Source organism: Cynara cardunculus, assembly GCF_001531365.2.
Source record: "Cynara cardunculus var. scolymus isolate 2C chromosome LG 15, CcrdV1, whole genome shotgun sequence".
Taxonomy (NCBI): Eukaryota; Viridiplantae; Streptophyta; class Magnoliopsida; order Asterales; family Asteraceae; genus Cynara; species Cynara cardunculus.
The window spans coordinates 14573784-14596115 of NC_037542.1; the positions used below are offsets into that span (position 1 = coordinate 14573784).

The window sequence follows — 22332 nt, forward strand, 5'->3', positions numbered from 1 at the left end:
GTAAACCTCCGTTGGACTTTGATACCATGAAAGCTTTGATAAATCTAACCCATAGTGCATCTTTTTCTACAAAAAGCGTACATTGCCAATTTATCAATAATGCATGATTGAAAGCAACAAAATTTCCAATCTCCAAGCCATCGGATTCTTTTGAAGTTAATACCGTCTTCAGTTTCACCCATGAGATTTTTCAGTTTTCATCATCTCCGTCCCATAAAAACACAATCTTAAACTCTCAAGAATTTGTAACACCCCTTATTGTGCTTTAAAAAGAGAGAAGTAGTACGTACCACGACTTCCAATAACCGATTTTATCAAAGTCAAACGACCCCCTATAGAGAGAGTTTTTACTTTTCGAGAGGGTAATTTGGCTACAAAACGATCAATACTTTTCTTCTAGCCCCTCCTTTTTATTCATACTTTTACCCCATTGGAAGCCCGAAATACAAAAAAGAAAATGTAACCGGTTTGCACCCTTCAAATATGTGTCATGATTGCGATTTCTTGAGAGGGAACCCCCATACCGAACAAGTTACATTTGACAATATTGATTTTGAGGCCCGATAATAAGAAAAGACAACGAATAATGAGAATAATACCTTTCGCGTTTTCTCTTCACTACTCTCCTATAAAAATTGCGTTATTTGCAAAGAAAAAATTAGATACAAAAAGTTATGAAAAGCCCACTTGCGCCCCCCTTAAAGACACCATTTGCCATCACCTCTTCAAGTGCTACGTGTAACCTCTCGATGGCAATTATGAAAAGAAAGGGTGATAAAGGATCAACTTGTTTTAAGTCCCCTTTTGATAGGAAACTCCTTGGCCGGTGACCCGTTAACAAGATAGATGTCATAGAGGATGATAAACAATCATGGATCCAATTACACCACTCTCCACCAAAACCCATATGCTTTAAAACATCATACAAATATCCTAATCAAACGAATCGCGATCTTAAAAATCATAAGCTTTCGCTACAAAAATTTATAGTTAGCTAAAAGTTCATTTACCATCAATGAACCATCCAATATTTGTCTACCCTTCATGAACGCGCTCTGTTCCTTGCTAATTGCCTCATCCATCGTTGAGCTCAGTCTATTCGCCAATAACTTTGCTATGATCTTGTATTGACATCCAACACTAACTTCAATCCGATCACATTTTTCATAATAAGTGCAACAAAAGAAGAATTGCACCCTTTGTGTAGGGCGTTAACTAGCCTGTGTACCTTGGCTGTAGAACTTGGCTAACCATACAACCATCTGTTTGCATCCTAACTTTAACCAAATCAACAAGGCATGTATACCTTGGTTGGAGCCCCATTTGCTTCTTCCATAACCATATTCATTCCTTCCATCAACAATAAGGAAAAGGAAAGGTGATAGAGGATTCACGACCAACCAACTAGATGGAACAGATTCACGACTCCAAAATTTGACCGACCTTAACAACTTTCCCAAAGATGGAATGTTATTGCCTAATAACACCTATAAAGACACATCATTATCGACCTTTAAAAAATAAAATAAAAACCTGCTAATCTTTTAATGGAATGGACCTCCACACTCTCTTCCTCACAAACAGATTTGACATCTTCAATGGTGCGCTTGGTGTGCAGATCAGATGGTCCCATATTTGGTATGCCATGGGATGAAAACCAAGTAGGACAGCATGGGACAAAAATCAGGTAGGACAATATGAGAAATAAAAATTGGTTTCATGAGACAAAACTTAAAAAAAAATTGTTCCACCAAAACAGGTGGAACAACACGAGACTAAATTAGAAGATTACTATATTACCTTTTTTAAACCATTCGATACCTAAACCCAAACTTAATCCTAATCCAAAATCATCGCATCCTATTGCACGACTTCTTTCAGTTCTTCACATCGCCTCCACACACAATCGGATTCTTAGGTATGACTTATTCTCAGGTACGAATTCTTCCAGATTTCTCCATGGTTTTCGATCAGTTTCATAGTTTCGACTCTTCATGGTTTTCAAGTCCCATGATTCCTGATTTCTACTGTTGGATTTCCATGGTTTTTGAGTGATGTAAATCTAATTTGTTTTTTGAAATGCATCTGTTTTTTGATTTATATGATTTTCTGTTTTCTTACTTAAATGGATTCAATTGTTTTCTGTTTTCGGATTTCAATGGATTTAATGGTTTTCTGAGATTTACATGGATTCAAACAAAACCATGGATAATGTCAAAGTGCTTTCTTTATGATTTTTGATTTGGTTTTTTTTTTTAAATGTAGACCATCAAAAGAATGAACAAGCAACAGAGAAAAAAAGGACAATCGGTTCATTTTCATAATTTTGCACTCTCAAGCAAAAAAGTCGAATAGGGTCACAAATAACGGGAGATATTTAAGAGGTGTTTGGGATTGCTTACTCCGATGTGGTTCCGGTAATAAACAGTTTTTAGTGTTCGGATGAGAATTAAAAAAAGACTTATACTAGTGCAAGACCGGTAATAAAAAGTTTTTGTAAGTTACTTCATTCTGACTTGTCAGAAACAACTTATCAACTTTAAAAACCAAAATTACCTTTCTAACCCTAAACCTAATACTTCTTATCAGTCACTACCTACTCTGCAAGTTTCCGGTTGAAAGGTATTTTATTTGTGAGTAATCTCAGCTCGGTTCTGATTTCCGAAGAAAAAACGTCAAGAACACATATTCTCTGCAAGTTTATGATTAAAAGGTGTTTTTTTAATGAAAGGTATAAACCGGTAAACACTTATACTCGGTTCTAATTTCCGATTATATGTGTTATTGACGTTTTTTCTTCGCCAATCAAACGATTTGTGCTTTATTAATCATTTCAAACCAGATGAAGTTCGATTTGTTGCTCTATTAGAAACAAGGATTTCAGATTCTTTTACTTGCTTTCGATGTATGTTGAAATGAGTCAATGCTCTAACTAGATTTCCGAAAATTACAAACCCGGATTTCACTTATGTCTTGCTAACGTCGAGATTCTAGATTGATTTGATCAAACTAAATCGTTGTATGTTTTCTTAAAACGCTAATTTCTCAGTTGCTCCTAATTGAAGCTATATTATTTCCATCTGAAATCCTAGAGATGAATATGATTTATCACGATTACTTTGGGGGAATGGGGATAATACCAAGGAAATCATCCGTAGAGGTTAAGGGAGATGAAAAATGTCATTTTATATATATAAACAAAATTTGTTATAAGCTAAAAAATAATTTATCAATTTATTGCATTTTGATACGGTGATAAAATTCGCTAATTTAAACACTTTTTATGAAACTCTAATCATTGACAAGACTGTTTATCATTTAAAAAAACATAAGTCGTCACTCTCACTTGTATTGCAGAAACCCCTCGTTCAGTTTCAGGGACGAGACCTCCATTTTTGCAGGTGCCTCCACCTTCTTTAGCAGAAACAGAATCTTCATTCTCATTTCCGACAAGTGTACTTCCCGTCTCTCTCTCTTTGAAGCTTTTGATCGAACTCTCTTCATCTTATCCACTTTAGGCTTTTCTTTCCCTACACCTTTGGCCACTTGAACGTAAGACCTTCCATCTCTGAAGCCTTGGGAAAAACCCCTGTTCAACCCGTTAGCGTTCCTTCCTTCTTTCTCCTTCAAGTATACTGGATGACCTTTCCATCTATCACGAGCTAAGAAGACTCTCATCTTATGACTCCCAATCCAGATTGCCCCTCGACTTTCTCTCCCCCTCCCCCCCTGCAAAGATTTTCGGTTTGTAATTTGGGAGTTTTAGACTCTCTCTCTGAAGCTTCAATCTCTGAGATCTTGGTGAGCTGGAATAGGTTTTGTTTGATAACAGAAGCGATCGTCAAAGGTGATGATGCTGACTTATCGTCATCTTATTCAAAGTTCCAATCGTATGTCTCTAGTCTATGCAAGTATGGTCTTCGATCTTTAGTGGAAGAACACTTCCTAACATCCCTCCAGGTATAAGTTGCTTTAGTATCTTTCAACGCTATTGTGTTTTTTATTCCATTCAAACTTAAAACCCTAATTTAGTATATTAGATTTTTTTGTGATATAATTTTTGTTTGCCTAAACAAGAATGTTGATCCGGCTATTTGGTTGCTACCTGAATGCTAACTAAACAGTATGGAGTGTCATTTAAATTTATCCAGCCTGAACTTAGTTATTGATTGGCAAAATTATTTTAAAATACAATTGCACTAGGAACCCACCACATCAGTGATCAGACGGTTGTCTGTAAGATATGTGCTGAAGTAATGGACATATCTACAGTTTTCAGGATCTGTATGTAACTACTATCATGAAAACCATCAATGAGATTGAAATGCGGAGATCTTATGTTTGGTATGAAAAATGAGATATGTTCTTTTTATTGCCAATATATAGACAGGTGAAATTGTTTCTCAGAAGTTTAAAGAAACATTATTAACCAGAAATACACAAAGGTTGAGGTTAATAATGTTAAATAGGTACACCAATGTGGTTACAATTACTACAGCATCAAGACATTTAGTAAAGGTATCAAACACACCAATACATCACCTCCTTTGCAGTCCATATAATACTAGTCAAGAATCAGACCAAGTAGGAGATTTCCCTCGAGCCTGGAGGCATTTGACCTATACTTGATGATTTCGTAACATGTTTCCAAGTCATGAGAGTTCAATCGTTCGTGTCAATGTGAGGATTTGTGGTGCTACACTATTGTAACTTTTCTGTTGTAATTGACAGGATTCGTATCCTTCTTTGCTCCTATTAGTCATATATAGCCTCACAGAAAGGCCCGCTCATTGGATCAACAAGACCTGAGTTTTTTTAGGCTTTCTGGTTGATTGTTAAAAGCGTGGGACATTACATTATTTAATGTTAGATTTCCTGAATTATTGCATTGACCCTGGAATAAGATCCTACACGGTACACACTTTTTCCATCCATAGGATGTGAGTAGTACTTTTGGGTACAGGACAGACCTTCCAACAAGGGCATTATTTGTCATGTCCTTTCTCTATCATTCCCATCCTACAAGTAATGAACTATAGGTGGAGCAGAGGAGAATTCTTGCATTTTGGTTGCCAACAGTGAGTGATTTCCCTCCCACTTTTTCTCTGGAATGTCAAGATGCATTCCAATGACATGCCCATTATCCACCTGGCAATAGGCTTTATATTCTTGTTAATAGTGACATTGCTGCCCATAGCAGTGTGTTATTTCTTTCCATATCTCAGGTAATCAAACTTCTGTCATGTATGGTTGGAAGTTCTTTCCCTAACGCATGTAGATGTATTATTTTATGCAGTGTTCCAGGAAACGTTAAGCTGAGCTAAGTGGTTAGTGCTCTTCTAGTGTTATATCATCTCAACAGGGATCAAGAATATGGTTAACTGGAAACATAAGTAGTTCAATTCAATTAATATAATAGAATATAATAAGTTTTAGATTATGTAAACTTATATGAATAAAAAAATTTGATGCTATGGTACTTTGATTCAGTTAATATTACCAATGACTAGTTTCATTGATACAGTTACTTAGAAAGATACCCTCCAAGTGGAGAAAATTCGACTGATGACAGTTTGAGAAAAATCAATGAATGCCATTTACTTTTTGAATTGCCTAATTCAACAAAAGTTGCTGATGAAATGATGGGGGTGTGTAAGCTGTAACTCCTAGGTGGACAATTAAGTGGTTCTAGCTAATTGAAGTAATGGTGGATGCTTAATGTCTAGGCAGTCGCTTGACAGGCCCTAGGCAGGGATTTTTAGAGCACTGGTTTTGTGACACATATTTGTGGGTAAGATTTTGTTTGAAAAATTGAAAGGGCCACTATAGTATATATTGAACAAGCAAGCATGAACTAAATGCTTCTAGCTAAAGATATTGGTTTAATTAGGGAAAATGAGATGTTACTTTTAAGATGAAAAAATATATTATATAGAAAAGACCCTAAGGTAGTGTTTGGTACGTAGACTGGATGGGACGGGACGGGACGGTATGGGACAGGACGAGACGGGACAAGACTAATTGTCTGTCCTATGTTTGGTACGACTAGGACAGGACAAGACGGGACAAAACTATTAAAATGACCATATTACCCCTAAATGTTGTTCAATGTTATTTTATATCATATAATAATTGTAAAATGACAACAAATCAATMAAAATMTTGTCATTTTAACTTTARTCCCATGTTGTTCCACCTTTTTTGGTGGAACAAGAAATATCAAGATTTGTCCCACTAAAATTAAAAATAGTCCCACCTTGTCCCATGTTTTTTTTTGTCCATGGCATGCCAAACATGGGACTATTTTTTTTGTCCCGTCCTGTCCCATAGCACTCGTTGACTTGAATTATGTGCTCAAGGAATCTAAAGGGAGGTGTAGCAAATATGTATTTATGTATATAATATTCACTGAGGTTTCGTTGTTGCTACTTTTTAATGTCTAGATATGTAGTTGTTGGTTCTATAATCTGTTATTGATATGTGTATTGCATGTTACTCTTTGATCTGAATCAGCAACATTGTTTGACTTGAGCAGGACATGTTAGAGAAACATGTTTCACCGAAGTTTTGGAAGAATTTTGATGCTTATAGCAATGTCACAGACCATGAAGAGAATGGCAAAGATGTATGTTGACACTTCTACTCACCATGTAATTTGCTGTTTGCTAAATCATATCTGATATGCATATGGCATTGCCCCACAACTCATCTGTTATTGTTAAAAAAACTTCCTTTGGGATCGGATATGTGCATCAATACTTGATATGAACAATACTTTTTTTTTTGAAGTATATAATATTTATATACAGCAAATGCAACAAATAAACTCACACACCCTCCTCACCATAAGTGAGGTTTGAACCCTTGACCTCCTAGGAGGCCAAGAACTACGATACCGCTAGGCCAAAGGCCCTTTGGTGATATGAACAATACTTCTTTTCAGGGTTCTTCTTATATAACCAAATTTTTTGTTTATTACTTGATTTATAAATCAACATTGATGAGATACATGAAACTTTGAGCAGTTTGCTAATGTATATGAACTTGTACATTGGAAATCGAAGAAATTGTAACTTACATCTTCCTCTGTCCAACTTTGGTATCAAAGTTTTCTCATTACTCCGTACCTTTTTCCGTGAAGCATAAATAGTTTTTCTTGGATCTTCTATACTACCCTTGGTGAGGAAGAATAAAGACACTCTTAAGAATGTGTGGGAAAAGTTTAGTTGCTGCAAGGTGCTGATTATTGATATAAGTTAGCCTTTCCACCTCATCTTCTTTTTCAAAGTAACAGCTTTGGGCATTGTGTTAGGAAGTGTTGAGGTGTGGTCTATCTATATCACCTAAGTTTCTGCATTATATACATACATAAATGCATACATATATACATACCCTCACTCGCACATTTGTGTGTATTATAGTAGTTACTTTTTATAATTTGATTCTGAATTTGGTGGATCTTCAAATAGATGCAAGAGGATGAGATTGAATTACTACTGTGTGAAGCTTTGGAAGAAATATCGCTGGAGAAACAGTATCAAGAAAAGTATTTATTGATGTTGGTCAAGTCTTTACAGCAATGCCAAGATAGCACATCAATGGAAGGACATCCCTCAGATGTGGAAAAGTTCTTCTTTTCTAAATATCAGCTAATTGTCTCTTCTGTTCTTATGACTACTCTACCACGACAATTTCCAGGTATTTGTTTCTGGAGATGTTAATTATGCACACTGCTTGCTCTCATTGACTTGACTGTTACCTCAAATTTATGAACACAAACATTAGTCTTAATCTGACATTTTCTGTCTTTCAAGTTATACATTTTGTCGGCAAGATTAATTACTGAAGGTCAGTATAATCGAAGTGACACTTCTATATTGAGTTAGCACTTGCTTTCAGGTAAGCTTTGTTCAGACTCAGTATAGTTTGTTTGAGTGCACCAAGGTTTTATAGACTTGGCATGACCCTCATCCTCTGGCTAAATATGTCATGGTTCACTCGACAAGACGAATGTTCAGGCCTGTTATTTTGGTATTTCCGTAACTTATCTATTATCACTACTCAGATAATAGAAATAGAATAATGAATTTGGTGCAATGTTGACGATTTCAACAGATGGTGCTGATGCTACATCAAAGCTTTATATTAAAAACAATTAGAAGTTATATGGGAAATTAGCAATGCAAATAAAGCGAAAAGCGAGATCTGAGAACACTAAACTAATGAAAATCTTTTTCCAAAAAAATAAATAAACGAAAATCTTTGTTACTCTTTCATGGACATGCATATATTTCTTTTGCATTTAGATATAGTATCAAATTTTCACAACTAATTTTGCTAAATTTCTTGCCATCTAATCTAAGTATTATCTACCTATGATGTGTGTTGTACTTATGAAGGCTTAGCCTTGACTGCTAAACCATATTTGAGCAATATTCAGGATAAATGTATGTATCGAAGACCTTTACACATATTATCTTTAAGCCGACCCTTACTATGCAAAGTTTCTAAACATTTGCCTATTAACATGTTTCTAGAGGTACTGCACTGGTACTTCAAAGGAAGATTAGAGGAATTGAGTACAATCATGGCTGGAAATTATGAAGATAACGAATCACAAGATACAAATGGCATGGAATCATATGGAAAAGGTAAACACCCCACTCGTTTTGGAAACATGGATATTGATGGAAGCTATGACCAGAAGAAAATTTTGGAGAACAAGTTAGTGAGGAACATTGGAATGGTTGTTCATAATCTCAGAAGTCTTGGATTTACTTCCATGACTGAAGATGCTTATGCTTCTGCGATATTTTTGCTTTTGAAGGTGCACTCTTGCTCTATGCAATGGCCATCCAGCTTATGTGATATACTTATTATATACTGTAGCTAAATTCGTTTTCTATTGCAAGAGTTTTTCATAACTCGGTGTAAAGATCGATTTGTTTGTATTGGTGAGTACATCACGACATCTTGCCATCAAGTGGCCGAACCTTTGGATATGTTTAACTTTACACTTGTCGAGTTGTCGTCGTCTTTTTTTTTTGTATCATATATGTATGTGCCTTCTAATTCTGCCTGGGATATCTTACATTACATTTTTCTGAATTATGGCAGGCTAAAGTTTATGATCTAGCTGGCGATGATTACAGGAGTTCTGTCTTGGAATCTATTAAGGAGTGGATACAGGTTGATCTTGTTTCCCATGATACTGCTGCTCATATGTTCCCTTAAGAATTTTAAATAGATGTGATTTAGACATTTGATAGTGTACCTCTGGGCTCTGGTCAGCTCGAAATGTATTTTAATTACTATGATCACTGGCATGCAAGCTGGGGTATTTACAGCAGCCTCATCTCTACCACAAAGGGTAGAGGAAAAGTTTGTGTGCATCCTCCCTCCAAAACCCTACTTTCAAGTGGGATATACTCAGTATTTTTTGTTTGGTTTCGTCTGGTTACTGGTATGTAGTCCTTCACTCAGATGGTAGTGTTGAGGTGCTTGTACCTAATTAGATAATAGCTTTTAATTCACAGGCTGTAACTAATTATAGCATCTCTAGAGGATCATATGTGAAATGCAGAATGCTCCTTGCATTTGATTTGATCTGCCAATTCAGATGAAAGTTCTTACCTTTTGTAGATTGGCATCATGTCAATATTATAAGGAACTTTCATTTAGTGGCAGTTAGCTTGAGCAATTTTTTCTGCTGATTTTCAGATGAAGCATTTGAGTCATTGAGTGAAGAGTTGAAAGATTTTTTTATATGCATGTGGTGTTAGCTAATTGGATGTTTTCAGTCTTGATAATTCAGATTTACCCATGCAAGCATTTCTCTTGTTATTCTTTAGGTTGTTTTCAACACTATATTTGATAAAAGAACATTTTCTTTCATGTTACAAAGGTATGAATTCTAACAAGAGAAGGTGCTTTCTGCAGGCTGTGCCTCTCCAGTTTTTGCATGCACTTCTTGATTATCTTGGTGATTCTATCAGTTATCTTAGCCCTTCTAGTATGAAATCACCTCTGGCATCAAGCCCATCTTCATGCTACCCTGGAGCTAGTAAACCATCTGAAGGAATTATTAGATGGCAGTTGCGATTGGAGTATTTTGCTTATGAAACATTGCAAGACTTGAGAATTGCCAAACTTTTTGAGATCATTGTGGATTATCCTGACAGGTTAATCTTTTGATCTTCAGTAGCTGACAATAGTATCCTCATTACACTTTGCAGGGGTTATGCCATGTTATGTTCATCATGAACTTGTAGTTGTAGATGTTAGCATAACAAAGGAAGCAACTAATGCCAACATCGCGACATGTGCCTGACTGCATAACTGCATTATGTGCAAATTATGTGTAAGCGTACTTGTTTCTCTATAGCTACATGAAATCATTAAATTTAGCCACCTCAACGCAGATGCAACAAAAAAATGTTTATCATGAAGGATAAGTGTCAAAACATGGACTTATGGAGTATATTATTTAAAGGAAATTGGTGTTCACTGGTAAAAAAATTGTTTATGAAATTGGTCTGTAATAGCCATAGCCAATCTAGATAATTGTATATAATTATTTTTGTCCAATCACTATGCATCTTGTCAGCTGAGAAGTTGAGACATTCTAGTGTTAAACATAGAGGGAACTCCCTTCTCCTTTTTCTTGCTCATCAAACTTGTTTTGCTGGGTCTCTTTACATATTCTCTAGAAATTTTTATATCTATGCTGTTGAATTTGATGTTCCATTTTGTGCCTTGCAAAGAAGTTGATCCTTGTTTACCAACCACACATTGTCTATCACTCTAAATGTTCCTCAAAGAAATCTGATTTGAGGGGATTCTTCCTCCAACTAAGGATGAGATGTTGCTGGAATTGGCACAAATGATTTTGCAAAGTAATAACCCTAGTGAGAGATGTGTGATAGTATGTAGTGCCATAGGGGGGATTTGCTGATTGTGTTTCCTATGTAAATGTAAAATATTATACAGTGACTCGGTGAGTTCACAGTTCCAGCATTTTCCTGTGTTCTCTTCCTACTTTTAACTTGGATAGACATCAATTTCCACCTACTGTCTATATTTGCAGTGCTCCTGCCATTGAAGACTTGAAACAATGTATTGAGTACACCGGACAACACTCGAAACTAGTTGATTCATTTATATTCGCACTGCAATACCGGTTGTTGACAGCGGGTGCTTCGACAAATGACATATTGCACCAATACGTTTCAACTATAAAAGCACTTCGAACAATAGATCCAGCAGGAGTTTTTCTAGAAGCAGTTGGTGAACCAATTAGGGAATACCTAAGAGGAAGGAAAGATACCATTAAATGTATCGTGACTATGCTTACAGATGGGACTGGTGGAAATAACAATGGACCTGGGAACAGCGGAGATAGTCTCCTTGAGGAATTAAATAGAGATGAAGAAAATCAAGAAAGTGCTGGTCTTGATGATGATATCAATACTGATGACAAGCAAGCATGGATTGATATCCAACGGTATGTGTATGCAATAGATGGAAGAAATGAAATTGTTGTTATATAATCATATGATGATCTTTTTTCCCACCATCAAAGCTTTGACGTTAATTTACAAACACTCTTCAGCTGGGAACCTGATCCTGTTGAGGCTGATCCCCTGAAGGGCAGCCGGTATCGAAGGAAAGTAGATGTACTTGGGATGATTGTTGGTATAATTGGTTCGAAAGATCAATTGGTTAATGAATATCGTGTTATGCTGGCTGAAAAACTTCTAAACAAAACTGATTATGACATCGACACTGAAATACGCACATTGGAGCTTCTTAAGGTGGGTGATTTGAAAATGGATATTATGTTTTCTTGAGATGGCTTACTAAGCATGTCATTCTGTTAGCTTTCGCTCATGGCATCTTCTTATTAAAAAATTTGTCATCATTTCCAGATACATTTTGGTGAAAACAGCATGCAGAAATGTGAGATCATGCTCAATGATCTGATTGATTCAAAAAGGACAAACACAAATGTAAAAGCCACCATAAATCAATTAGCTCAAACAGGTAGATTAAGCAACTAATGGCTAGTGTTATGATAACAAACATCATCTATAATACATTTATTATGATTTTCTGATCATTGTTTGCAATGGACTTATAGGTGCCGAGTCTCAAGAGCATGAGGCTTCATTTGATATTCTTGACGCCACAATCATATCTTCTAATTTCTGGCCACCTATTCAGGTATGAGTTATAAATAACTTATAATATTCACTTTTTGTGCAACTGTCATTACTCTCACGAGCAGAGTCACATGTGCTGCAGTTTTAAAAATCATGGGGTATTGAACAGACTTCTGGATTAGAAGACACATGCTCCTCTATTAGCAACCAAAGATCTTATTGCATATGTTTAAATAACTGTTAAGTCGGCAATTCTTCACGTATTAGAATCTTTGAAGTAGACGTTGATTTTTTGTGAAGGTAAGTAGAGACTTAGAGGTCTAACTTTGTGATGGAAATTGATCATATCATTTTCTTCACTTTTCTTGTCTTCTACTTGACTATGCGGCCAACTCAAATCTGTTGTAGCTTAGTTGGGTAAGCTGCTCACATACTAACGTAGTAAGGTTCTTGCAAATGCAACTATGCATATGCATTAATTGATATTTAAGCAATTTATACACACACACAAATGATCTTTCAATAATACCATTAACCTTGAAATGGAACTGCAGGATGAAGCTGTCAACATACCTGAGCCTGTTGACCAGCTTCTAAGTGACTATGCTAAGAGATATCATGAAATCAAAACTCCTCGCAAGCTACTATGGAAGAAAAACCTTGGTACAGTGAAGGTAAAGATTAGCACTGCACAACATTTGGCTTTTTTATTCATTTTTCTTTCTATTGTTATAACATGATAATAGTAGTTGATTTAGTAATAGCAAGTGTCATTATTGTTATTATGTTCTCTTTCTGTATGCTTTATTGTTGTTACTTCTCTTTCTACATGCTTTATCGCTGTTATTTCTCTTCCTGTATGCTTTATATATAAGAAGACTTATTATTGTTAGCTGATTTACTTAACTTCTAAACTGAACAAGAATTCACTCTCATCTGTTTCAGTTAGAATTGGAATTTGAAGATAGAACTCTACAGTTTACAGTCACTCCTGTACATGCTTCGATCATTATGCAATTTCAGGATCAAAAAACGAGGTAAAATCATGAATCTATGTCCACCACAGAAACATATGTTTCCAACCCCCTTTCCATATAAAGAAATAAAGAATCTACCTGCATGTGGTCCTTTCAGTTGGACCTCTAAGAATCTTGCAGCTGCCATTGGGGTGCCTGTAGACACACTTCAAAGGAGGATAAGTTTCTGGATAAGCAAGGTTGGTCAACTTATTATTTAACATCAACCCTTGATTATTTCTTTTATTTTCTAAAGTCCTTGTGGGTTTTCGTTTTCTTCTACCCCAATTTGGGGTAATAATTTTGTGCTCTATTCATTAAATTAAGCAATAACATTCCTTCTCATGAAATTACTTGTGGGTTTTCATTAAATTTATAGACTGAAGTCTAAAGGTGACCCTTTTCCAGCTATTGTTGATGGTATATGTTTCTATTTTGTTCTACTTCGGCTGTAATCACTTTAGCCTTCTTTTTTTTATCTGGTCTAGGGGATTATTGCAGAGTCTTCAGGTGAAGACTCTAATGACCACTTGTATACGCTGGTTGATAGCATGGCTGATGGTGGTAAGACGGGCATTAATAATGAGGAGTTGGTAGCTGATGATGATGCTGAACGATCAGTAGCCTCTGTCGAGGATCAGTTACGCAAAGAAATGACTGTGTACGAGGTATGTTCTGCCTGTATGATTGTTTCTTTTTCCAAATTAGCTGCATTACAATTCTTAGGGGCTGTTTGGTTGGTTTTTCATGAAGTCCTGTATGGATAAAGCTGTTTGTGTGAATTAATCTGCCTATAGATTGTGAAGGTTTTTGTGTAAGAGAGTTTTTCATAGATAGAAGGAGCATGTTTTTTAATTGGGAAGGGCAACTTTAGGAAAAACTTGGCTTTCTGCGTAAAGCTCCTCCCTGAAAGCTTATTGAATAAGCCACTTTCTATATCCTTAAGCCAATACCGAACAACCATGTATAGCTGACCGAATAAGATGGGAGTCTCAATAAACTCATTAAGCTCAGAAACCTTTGCATTAGATTATCGAAGGGAATCTGAATTTGAGACACTTGATTAATAGTCAAACATTGATCTTAAACTATGTGTCATTTGAGATGGTAAGCAAAACTCTCCATGCTTCTAATATGAACTTTTAACTTATGCTGCAGAAATTCATCGTTGGGATGCTTAAAAACTTCGGCAGCATGGCATTGGACCGAATACATAACACTCTCAAGGTAACAATCTTTCTGATGATAATAAAACGAGTATTAATTAGGATGTAAGATTAGTTTTTGAGTTAAACAATGAGACGTTTGTTGTAGATGTTTTGCGTATCTGATCCTACTTACGACAAGTCACTCCAACAACTGCAATTCTTCTTGTCGGGCCTAGTTGCAGAAGAAAAATTGGAATTTAGAGACGGCATGTACTTTTTAAAGAAGTAACAAGCCATTGGAAATGCATTTCGTATGTTGCTTTGGAAACCTGATGGTAATTGGCAAATGACAAGATCTCCTCCACCCGAAGATGTAGCGACCCCTGATGAAGTTATTTATCCATGGGCGTATCCGGTATCAACCTAAGGCGGCTTTTCTGGTCGAATTCATACATATTTGTAGCATCTTTGCAAGTCGTACATTTAATTCCCCTAAACCAGCAAGTCGGCCCAATAACCATCAAATCATCTTCGGTAAAAGTTATTGATAGCTAACAACCTTAAACTCTATTAAGGAATTCATAGATCTAATTTTCTATTCATCGGGTGACAATACATCTTATCTATTCATGTAGGACAAGTTGTTATGGTCTACCTCCTAACTTCGGTGTAAAATTTAGAATCATGTTATTTCATGATTTATGAAACTCGGGTTGGTAAATGTTCATGCACCGATTAAAATGTGTATTTTTGTTAAGAAAATCCAATCTTAAATTGTTATGATATGTCTAAATACCAACCAATTATACTTTATACAAACTAATTGGTACTAACTTCTTTTTGTTGGTATAGTTTTATGCCAGCATCGTAATATTTGAAGTTATAGATTTGTTCATGTGAACATCTTTACCAATTAGATTTAAATGCACTAAAACCTTCATGTTGTATCACTTATTTCCATATATACAAACATTCAAATAACCTTCATATAATACAAGCGGCCATTGAGAAGCGACGGCGAACCGTGGAGGTATGAACGAGTTAATACAGTTCTTAGGGTTGGACGAGTGAATTTAATCAAGTTCTATATATCCATCCAAATTATAAAAAGTTAATTTTTTTTATAATAAAAGTATGTTGTATTATACTAAATTTTAATTAATAAATAATAAAAAAAGTAGTCCGCACGGTACAATATTAGTATATTACCGTGGTACATGACTTCTAATACTATGTACCAATCAAGTTTAGATAGTTGGTACAGTACTACCAACCAATTAAATTGGTACCAAAACTGAATTGGTATGGTTGATACATGAATTGGTTGGTTTGTTTTGGTACAAATTTGACACCGCTACTGCTTCTCTTTAACAAATAAAGATCATCTATCCCCAAACTTTTTTGAGCTCCATTATCAGATACCTCCCAACGATAGTAGCATAAAACGAATCACATTGATGGTGCCATTAAGGATCGTATAACAAAATTTTCACCACGTGAGACAAGTTCAATGGTGGCATTACACGACCCACCACCCGAACCTAGCAAATCCACCCGAGCACCCACACGAACTCCAAGAAATATCGAGACATTGAACGTTTTTTTCAGGCATTACACAGGCCTTTAAATGTGAATGTTTTTGGTAAATTTATAGTCTATGAATCTTTTCAAATTATGTTAAAACCGCTTATATATTTTCTAATCATTTTGAATATTTTATCATTTCAGTATTTGAAATCCCACAAACGTTGGATTTTGAAATCCCACGGAAATGGTTGGTATTTCATGGGAATTCGTAAAATTTATATGTAATAATGCTTTAAGATGTGTTAAAAACATTTATTTTATAATAATCAATTAATAAAAAAGTAATTTAATTATTTTTATAATTATTTATAAAGAATGAAATCCCGTTCCATTCAAAATCCTACAAGCCAAACATCACCAAAGATTTCAAATCACTCCAATTCCAAATCCATCAACGAAATTCAAATCCTTCAAAACCATTTCATCGAACCAAACCTAAGATTCCTTTTGGTATGTAGGATTAGATTGGATTTGAAGAGATTTTGAATTGAATTCCATTACAATCCCATGTTTAGTTTGAAAGATTTTATGAGATTTCATTACAAACATAGAATTTTGAAATCTTATGGAGGTGATTGGTATTTCAAGGAATTTCGTATGATCTGTATGTAATAACGTTTAAAATATGTTAAAAATATTTGTTTTGTAATAATCGATTAATAAAAAAATAATTTAATTATTTATAAGTTGTTTTAAATAAGCAATCCCAAACACCCCCTAAACACAAAGATTTCAATCCAAATATCTCAAATTTCCGATCCTTCCACAAAATCCAAACTCAACGAAATCATTCCATGAAACTAAACCTATTTGATCTCATTTGATTTGTAGGATTTGAAATTGAATTCCATTATAAACTCATGTTTGGTTTGAAGGAATTCTCGGATTTAAAATCCCAAGTTTTCATTGGAACTGTTTGATAATCCTTGCCTTCCTCATTTCAAGAACAGATAGTTGGTAAATTAATAACAAAGCATTGATTTTTATATATAGAATTGCAAGCTCACCGATAAAACTGGTCTCTGATGATGAGAATCGTACAATTCGACCATTGTTTTTTCTAGTTCTCCCATTTTTCTTGAATAGTAGTAACATGGGCCAAGACAACATATAGAGAGTATAGCGAGTACACTAATATCCCGCGTAAAACTGTGAACATTTGGGAAGAAGGGTCACTAAGAGATTTTCGTGATGAATGAGAGACAAAGATTTGCTCAGCTCTTGAGAGTTTGCTCAAAAAATTTGTTTTTAGATCAAGGACTGCAGGTTCATGCTGCAGCACTAACGATGGGTTACGGGTTTGATATGATGATAAACAATGATCTCATAGATATGTATGGAAAATGTGGCAAGGTTGAGATGGCATGTAAGGTGTTTGATAGAATGCTTCAAACAAACGTTGTTTCTTGGACATCTCTTATGTGTGGGTATTTAAATCAGGGCAATGCCAAAAGCTCTTTATTACTCTTATCTCGAATGGGAAGTGCCATGGTTAAACCAAATGAGTTCACTTTTTCTAGCAATTTTAAAGCTTGCGGTTTAGTTGGTGTTCCTGAGAATGGGATGCAGATTCATGGGTGGTGCTGTAAAACAGGCTTTGAATGGTTTCCTGTGGTGGGAAATTCTATGATTGATATGTATTCAAAATGCGGAAGAATTGATGCAGCAGCTCGGGTGTTCGATGGAATGCCTGAGAGAAGTTTGATAACTTGGAATGCAATGATAGCAGGTTATGCAGTTGGACGAACTGGTGACAAATCCTTGTTTTTGTTTAAGGAAATGCAGATACAAGGAAAAGTACCTGACGAGTTTACTTTTACGAGCACTTTAAAAGCTTGTGCAGGTCTCGGAGAATTGTGGGCCGGGTGGCAAATCCATGGCTTTCTGATTTCTACTGGTTTTCAATTGTCACAAAAAACAATTGTTGCAGGTTCACTTATTGATTTGTACGCAAAATCTGGGAATTTATGTGATGCACAAAAAGTGTTTGATCAAGTCAAAAGCAAGAGTGTGATATCTTGGACATCGCTAGTTGTAGGCTACGCTCAGGAAGGAAATTTGTCCAAGGCTATGCAGTTGTATGGGGCACTTAGAAAGAGTGGCATTCCAATCGATGGGTTTGTTCTCTCAAGTGTGATGGCGGTGTTTGCTGACTTTGCCCTTGTTGAACAAGGGAAACAAATGCATGCTTACACGATAAAAATCCCATCTGGTCTAGACATCTCGCTGGCAAATTCAGTTGTGGATATGTATCTCAAGTGTGGTTTAATAGAGGATGCCGACAAATTCTTTTACGAAATGCCCAAAAGGAATGTGGTATCTTGGACGGTCATGATAACCGGTTATGGAAAACATGGTCTTGGCAAAGAGGCGATTAACATCTTTGAAAACATGCAGTTAGAGAACATTTCCCCTGATGGAGTGACTTATTTGGCTGTGCTCTCATCTTGTAGCCACTCTGGGCTAGTTGATGAGAGTCGAGAATACTTCTCTAGATTATGCAATGACCTCACAATCAAACCAAGTGTGGAGCATTATGCTTGCATGGTTGATCTCCTTGGCAGATCTGGGCGTTTGAGAGAAGCGAGAGATCTTATCAAGAGCATGCCTGTTAAGCCAAATTCAGGAATTTGGCAGACATTGCTTAGCGCTTGTAAAGTACATGGAGATTTGGAAATAGGACGAGAAGTTGGAGAAATTCTCTTGAAAATGGACGACATAAGTACTGTAAACTATGTCATGATGTCAAGCATCTACGCTAATGCTGGCTTCTGGAAAGAGAGTGAGAGCATTAGAAATTCAGCCAAGGTGAAGGGATTAAAGAAAGTAGGTGGACAAAGTTGGGTAGAGATCGATAAGACAATCCACTTTTTCTATAATGGAGATGAGAGGCATCCACTGACATCGAGAATCCACAAAAAGTTGCAGGAAATTGAGAAGAGATTGAAGGAAGAGGTGCATTACGCCTATGAAGTGAGGTTCTCATTGCATGATGTGGAGGAGGAATCAAAGGAGGAGAGCTTGAGAGTTCATAGTGAGAAGCTGGCGATAGGGCTCGTGTTGGTTCATGATGACGGGATTGAGAAGGAAGAGAGGAGATATATTCGAGTTTTCAAAAATTTGAGAGTCTGCGGGGATTGTCATGAGTTCATAAAGGGTTTGTCAAAGATATCGACTAAAGTATTTTTGGTTAGAGATGCTAATAGGTTTCATAAGTTCGAAAATGGTGAGTGTTCGTGTGGAGATTATTGGTGATAAGGCCTTGCTACATTTGTGTTTATGTTACTTGGCTGCAAAGATCGATTCCATAACTTAAACCAGAAGTGGGCATATGCATATCTGAGTTTGTATCCAAAGACCGTTTCCCTTCGACATTGAGGTGGGACTGCCATTGTGCACATTGGGAACCTGTCACCCATACGTTGCAGAGAATCTGGCGGCAAACAACGGATGCGTGGTTGTGGAGGGTGGTTTCTTTGGCAGAAATCTGGGGAAGTATTTCGAAAACCTGTTGTTTTCATGTGGCCGAAAATGGAAGCAGAAGTCAAAAACTTGATCAGATGTGTACTTGAGCTCACAGAAAGGTATGCTTACACATACTCCCTTGTTACTGTATGAGTCACAACTTCATAGATTGGAGTATGAACAGAAAAAATATGCGTCGATACTGAATAGAATAAATATTGGTCAGTATACTGGTCAAACAAATTCTTATGATCATATGTTGATGCGAGGATGATATCAATACGGGGATGTTTCTAGTAACCTCATGTAATATGAATATTTTGTTTCATAATATTTTTTATTTCAACCAAGTTATATATGGTGAACTCACCCTTAAGTTGTGCTTGACATTTAAGACATTTCAGCTTTGAAAAGAATTAATTTCATTGGCTTTTGAAGGTGAGAGGAATTGTTTTTAACTTTAATTAATGTTGTAACAAAAAACCAGAGGTTCATATATATTTTGGTACTCAACCGCAGTCGACATGGAGTAGACTTGCCATGAGTCACGAAGTTTGATAGAGATCTGTTTATTACAACCTTTATTACATCTGATAGTAATTGTTCACTTTACATCAAGTATGTATTATTATATATCATTTGTTTGATAACATAAGGTTCAATTACCATATAGGGAAGATCCTTCCAGCCTGAGAATTTATGATTTACTAGTCCACAAAAGCTGCATCAACTTTCTTCTCATATCTGAATTACCAGGCAAATGATCAAACCCATAACAGCTACTAAAGGTTGAAGTTGGTGGTACAACAATAATCTACAGCATATATAGACATGGGATTATAAGACTTCTATAAAATCATTATCTGATAGCTTTCTTAGGAGTTCTTGCTGAAGAAAAATTGTTAACCAACAATTGCAGATGTTACTAAATCTGATTGGAACAACTTGATCTTAAAACTAACTATGAGTTTAAGGAAATCTGGATAAATTTTTTTTGACCAAAAAAAGCATGGCACATCAGTTGCTAGCTTCAATAAAACTGGTTATTAAGGGGATATGTGAAATTACTTATCAACCCTTGGTTAACCATAGTTGACACTTTTCCGTCATCAATCTGAAAAGGGTAACATGGTCGTCTCCTTCTTCTACCCTAACTGAGACACTTTTCCATCTCATGTTTATCAAGAAAAAAATTGATTCAACATGTAAACAGTAAGTTCTACTAAGCAGCTGAGGTCCATGGTAAACAGTAAGATCTGCTAAATTTCATGTGTTCAATAATCTTGTTTATATGAAATCCCGATTAATTGGGGTTTAATTAGGAGAATCAAAAGAGGAATTCTTTGATGGCATGAATCAGTTGATGGAATTAGGATTTCTTTTTATTCACCATTACCAAATTTATCTTCTTAATTCATATATGCTAGCCGTTGAAATCTTGACATTGTGTTTTTGTTTGCTAGGTAGATCATGTGTAATGAGCTTCTAATGTTTCTTTCGAAACTGAGACTCCGTTCTATGTAGCATCGCGGCCAAACAGCTCCTGGTCCCCAGCTGGTGGGAACATGTTACACCTTAATAAAGACATAAACAACAATTACATTCACGCATGATAACCTACTGAATTAGGAAGGAATCAATAACATGACACTGCACAAGTCGTTAAGGGATAACATCTAATTAGGAAAACATAGCAACAGTTCAGAATTTAAGCAAGCATCACCAACTGAGATGATCCACACCCAAAATCAATGAAATTCCTACTCCTCTCAACATATACTTAATCTTAAAACATCCCAAATAATTAAATAAATAATCTGTAATGTCCTGGAATCCCAAACAATCTAGTGTAGGCTACATATTACTCATGTATACAACAAAGAATTAAGGTGTCACTTTATACAAACCAGTTTCTATTTTGAAATAAGCATATCTACCCTTCTACCTGCAATCTATAATTTCAAGTTTCATCTAGCTTGGATCAAGTAGCTAGACCCATATTAAAAACCCAATTTACGATCAATTTATTCACAGCCAAATTGGCATCTCATGATTCTCATCATAAAACCTAAACCAGAAACTACACTTCAAATCAAGATTCTTATAATATTCAACTTATAACCCAAAACACAAATAACCCTCTTGAAATGATCATGCCGCTTTCTATACATACAACAACAAACATATGCTTGAGGTATAAATCTGAAGGATCAAAACTTAGGTCCAATTAAACAGGAGGACTTAAGAGAAAGATTGGAAAATTATCTTATAAGGGTCAAGGAATTGAGAGGAAGAGCAAGTAATGTCTGTGTGAGATAGCTCATGCACTATTCGGATGTTCTGTAGACATCAGTAACTGATGCATACAAACCTGAAATATACTAAGAGGAGAATCAGTCTAATATTGCACAACTATTGATCCATAAGTCAAGATTTAAATTCACAATTAAAGTTTATGGGTCCCTGAACAGCTCTGTCCTTTTGTACCTCAGTTCTTACTAAACCTTAATACTAAGCACTTTATTAATGACTTTGATAAGTACCCACTGCTAAGCCTCTTTTACTTGGATGTTGAATCTTGATCTTGGTGTCCTAGAAGCATTTTCTGTTTTCTACTTTGCTACATACATGCTTTGGAAGGCTGCATGCCTAGTACAGAAACATTTTCCACTACAGCTCAATACTGAAAATGTCACTAATAGCATAAAAAAATATCTTCAAGCAATGGTCTCTGTTACCTTATTGTTGAGGTTAGTAGAAGGGAAGTATATGGCTCAATAAACATGTTAAATTGCAATTGTACAGCAAGAAGAGTTATGGATTATAATGGACGTTGAATCTTTGTTGGTAAACCTAAAAAAGATTTTGGAATGCTATTCCCATTTCTCTTTTCTGCTGCCGATAGCTATTATGTTCCCATATATGTGAGTGGCATTCAAATTAAACTTTGTATAT

The 22332-nt window shown here is 35.7% G+C and overlaps 2 protein-coding genes across 5 annotated transcripts; both read left to right on the forward strand.

Moving 5' to 3' along the window:
- The first annotated feature begins 3368 nt into the window (after positions 1 to 3368).
- Positions 3369 to 15069, forward strand: LOC112527705 (anaphase-promoting complex subunit 2). Of its 4 annotated transcripts, none has more exons than XM_025138474.1 (16): positions 3369 to 3960; positions 6536 to 6625; positions 7470 to 7698; positions 8400 to 8827; positions 9118 to 9189; positions 9940 to 10181; positions 11087 to 11503; positions 11612 to 11813; positions 11928 to 12042; positions 12140 to 12222; positions 12716 to 12835; positions 13107 to 13198; positions 13296 to 13377; positions 13666 to 13845; positions 14336 to 14404; positions 14492 to 15069. In XM_025138474.1, exons 1-16 carry the CDS (start codon positions 3682 to 3684, stop codon positions 14612 to 14614), a joined length of 2823 nt encoding a protein of 940 aa, XP_024994242.1. In that variant the 5' UTR covers positions 3369 to 3681; the 3' UTR covers positions 14615 to 15069. The 4 variants fall into 4 exon arrangements, 3 of the variants coding, with proteins under 3 accessions (XP_024994242.1, XP_024994243.1, XP_024994244.1); XM_025138475.1 differs by having other exon boundaries at positions 8538 to 8827; XM_025138476.1 differs by lacking the exon at positions 3369 to 3960 and adding an exon at positions 3995 to 5327.
- Positions 15070 to 16823: 1754 nt separating this feature from the next.
- Positions 16824 to 19167, forward strand: LOC112528774 (putative pentatricopeptide repeat-containing protein At3g15130). The gene has a single exon (XM_025139847.1). It carries the CDS (start codon positions 17104 to 17106, stop codon positions 19165 to 19167), a length of 2064 nt encoding a protein of 687 aa, XP_024995615.1. The 5' UTR covers positions 16824 to 17103.
- The last annotated feature ends 3165 nt before the right edge of the window (positions 19168 to 22332 follow it).

What these genes read in the sequence shown, in the direction of transcription:
- LOC112527705 (XM_025138474.1), top strand. Translation starts at nt 3,682, where the DNA reads ATGACTCCCAATCCAGATTGCCCCTCGACTTTCTCTCCCCCTCCCCCC. An exon ending in TTTCAGGATCAAAAAACGAG is followed by an intron (nt 13,199 to 13,295) that starts GTAAAATCATGA and finishes TGGTCCTTTCAG; the next exon opens with TTGGACCTCTAAGAATCTTG. An exon ending in GAATACATAACACTCTCAAG is followed by an intron (nt 14,405 to 14,491) that starts GTAACAATCTTT and finishes CGTTTGTTGTAG; the next exon opens with ATGTTTTGCGTATCTGATCC.
- LOC112528774 (XM_025139847.1), top strand. Translation starts at nt 17,104, where the DNA reads ATGAATGAGAGACAAAGATTTGCTCAGCTCTTGAGAGTTTGCTCAAAA.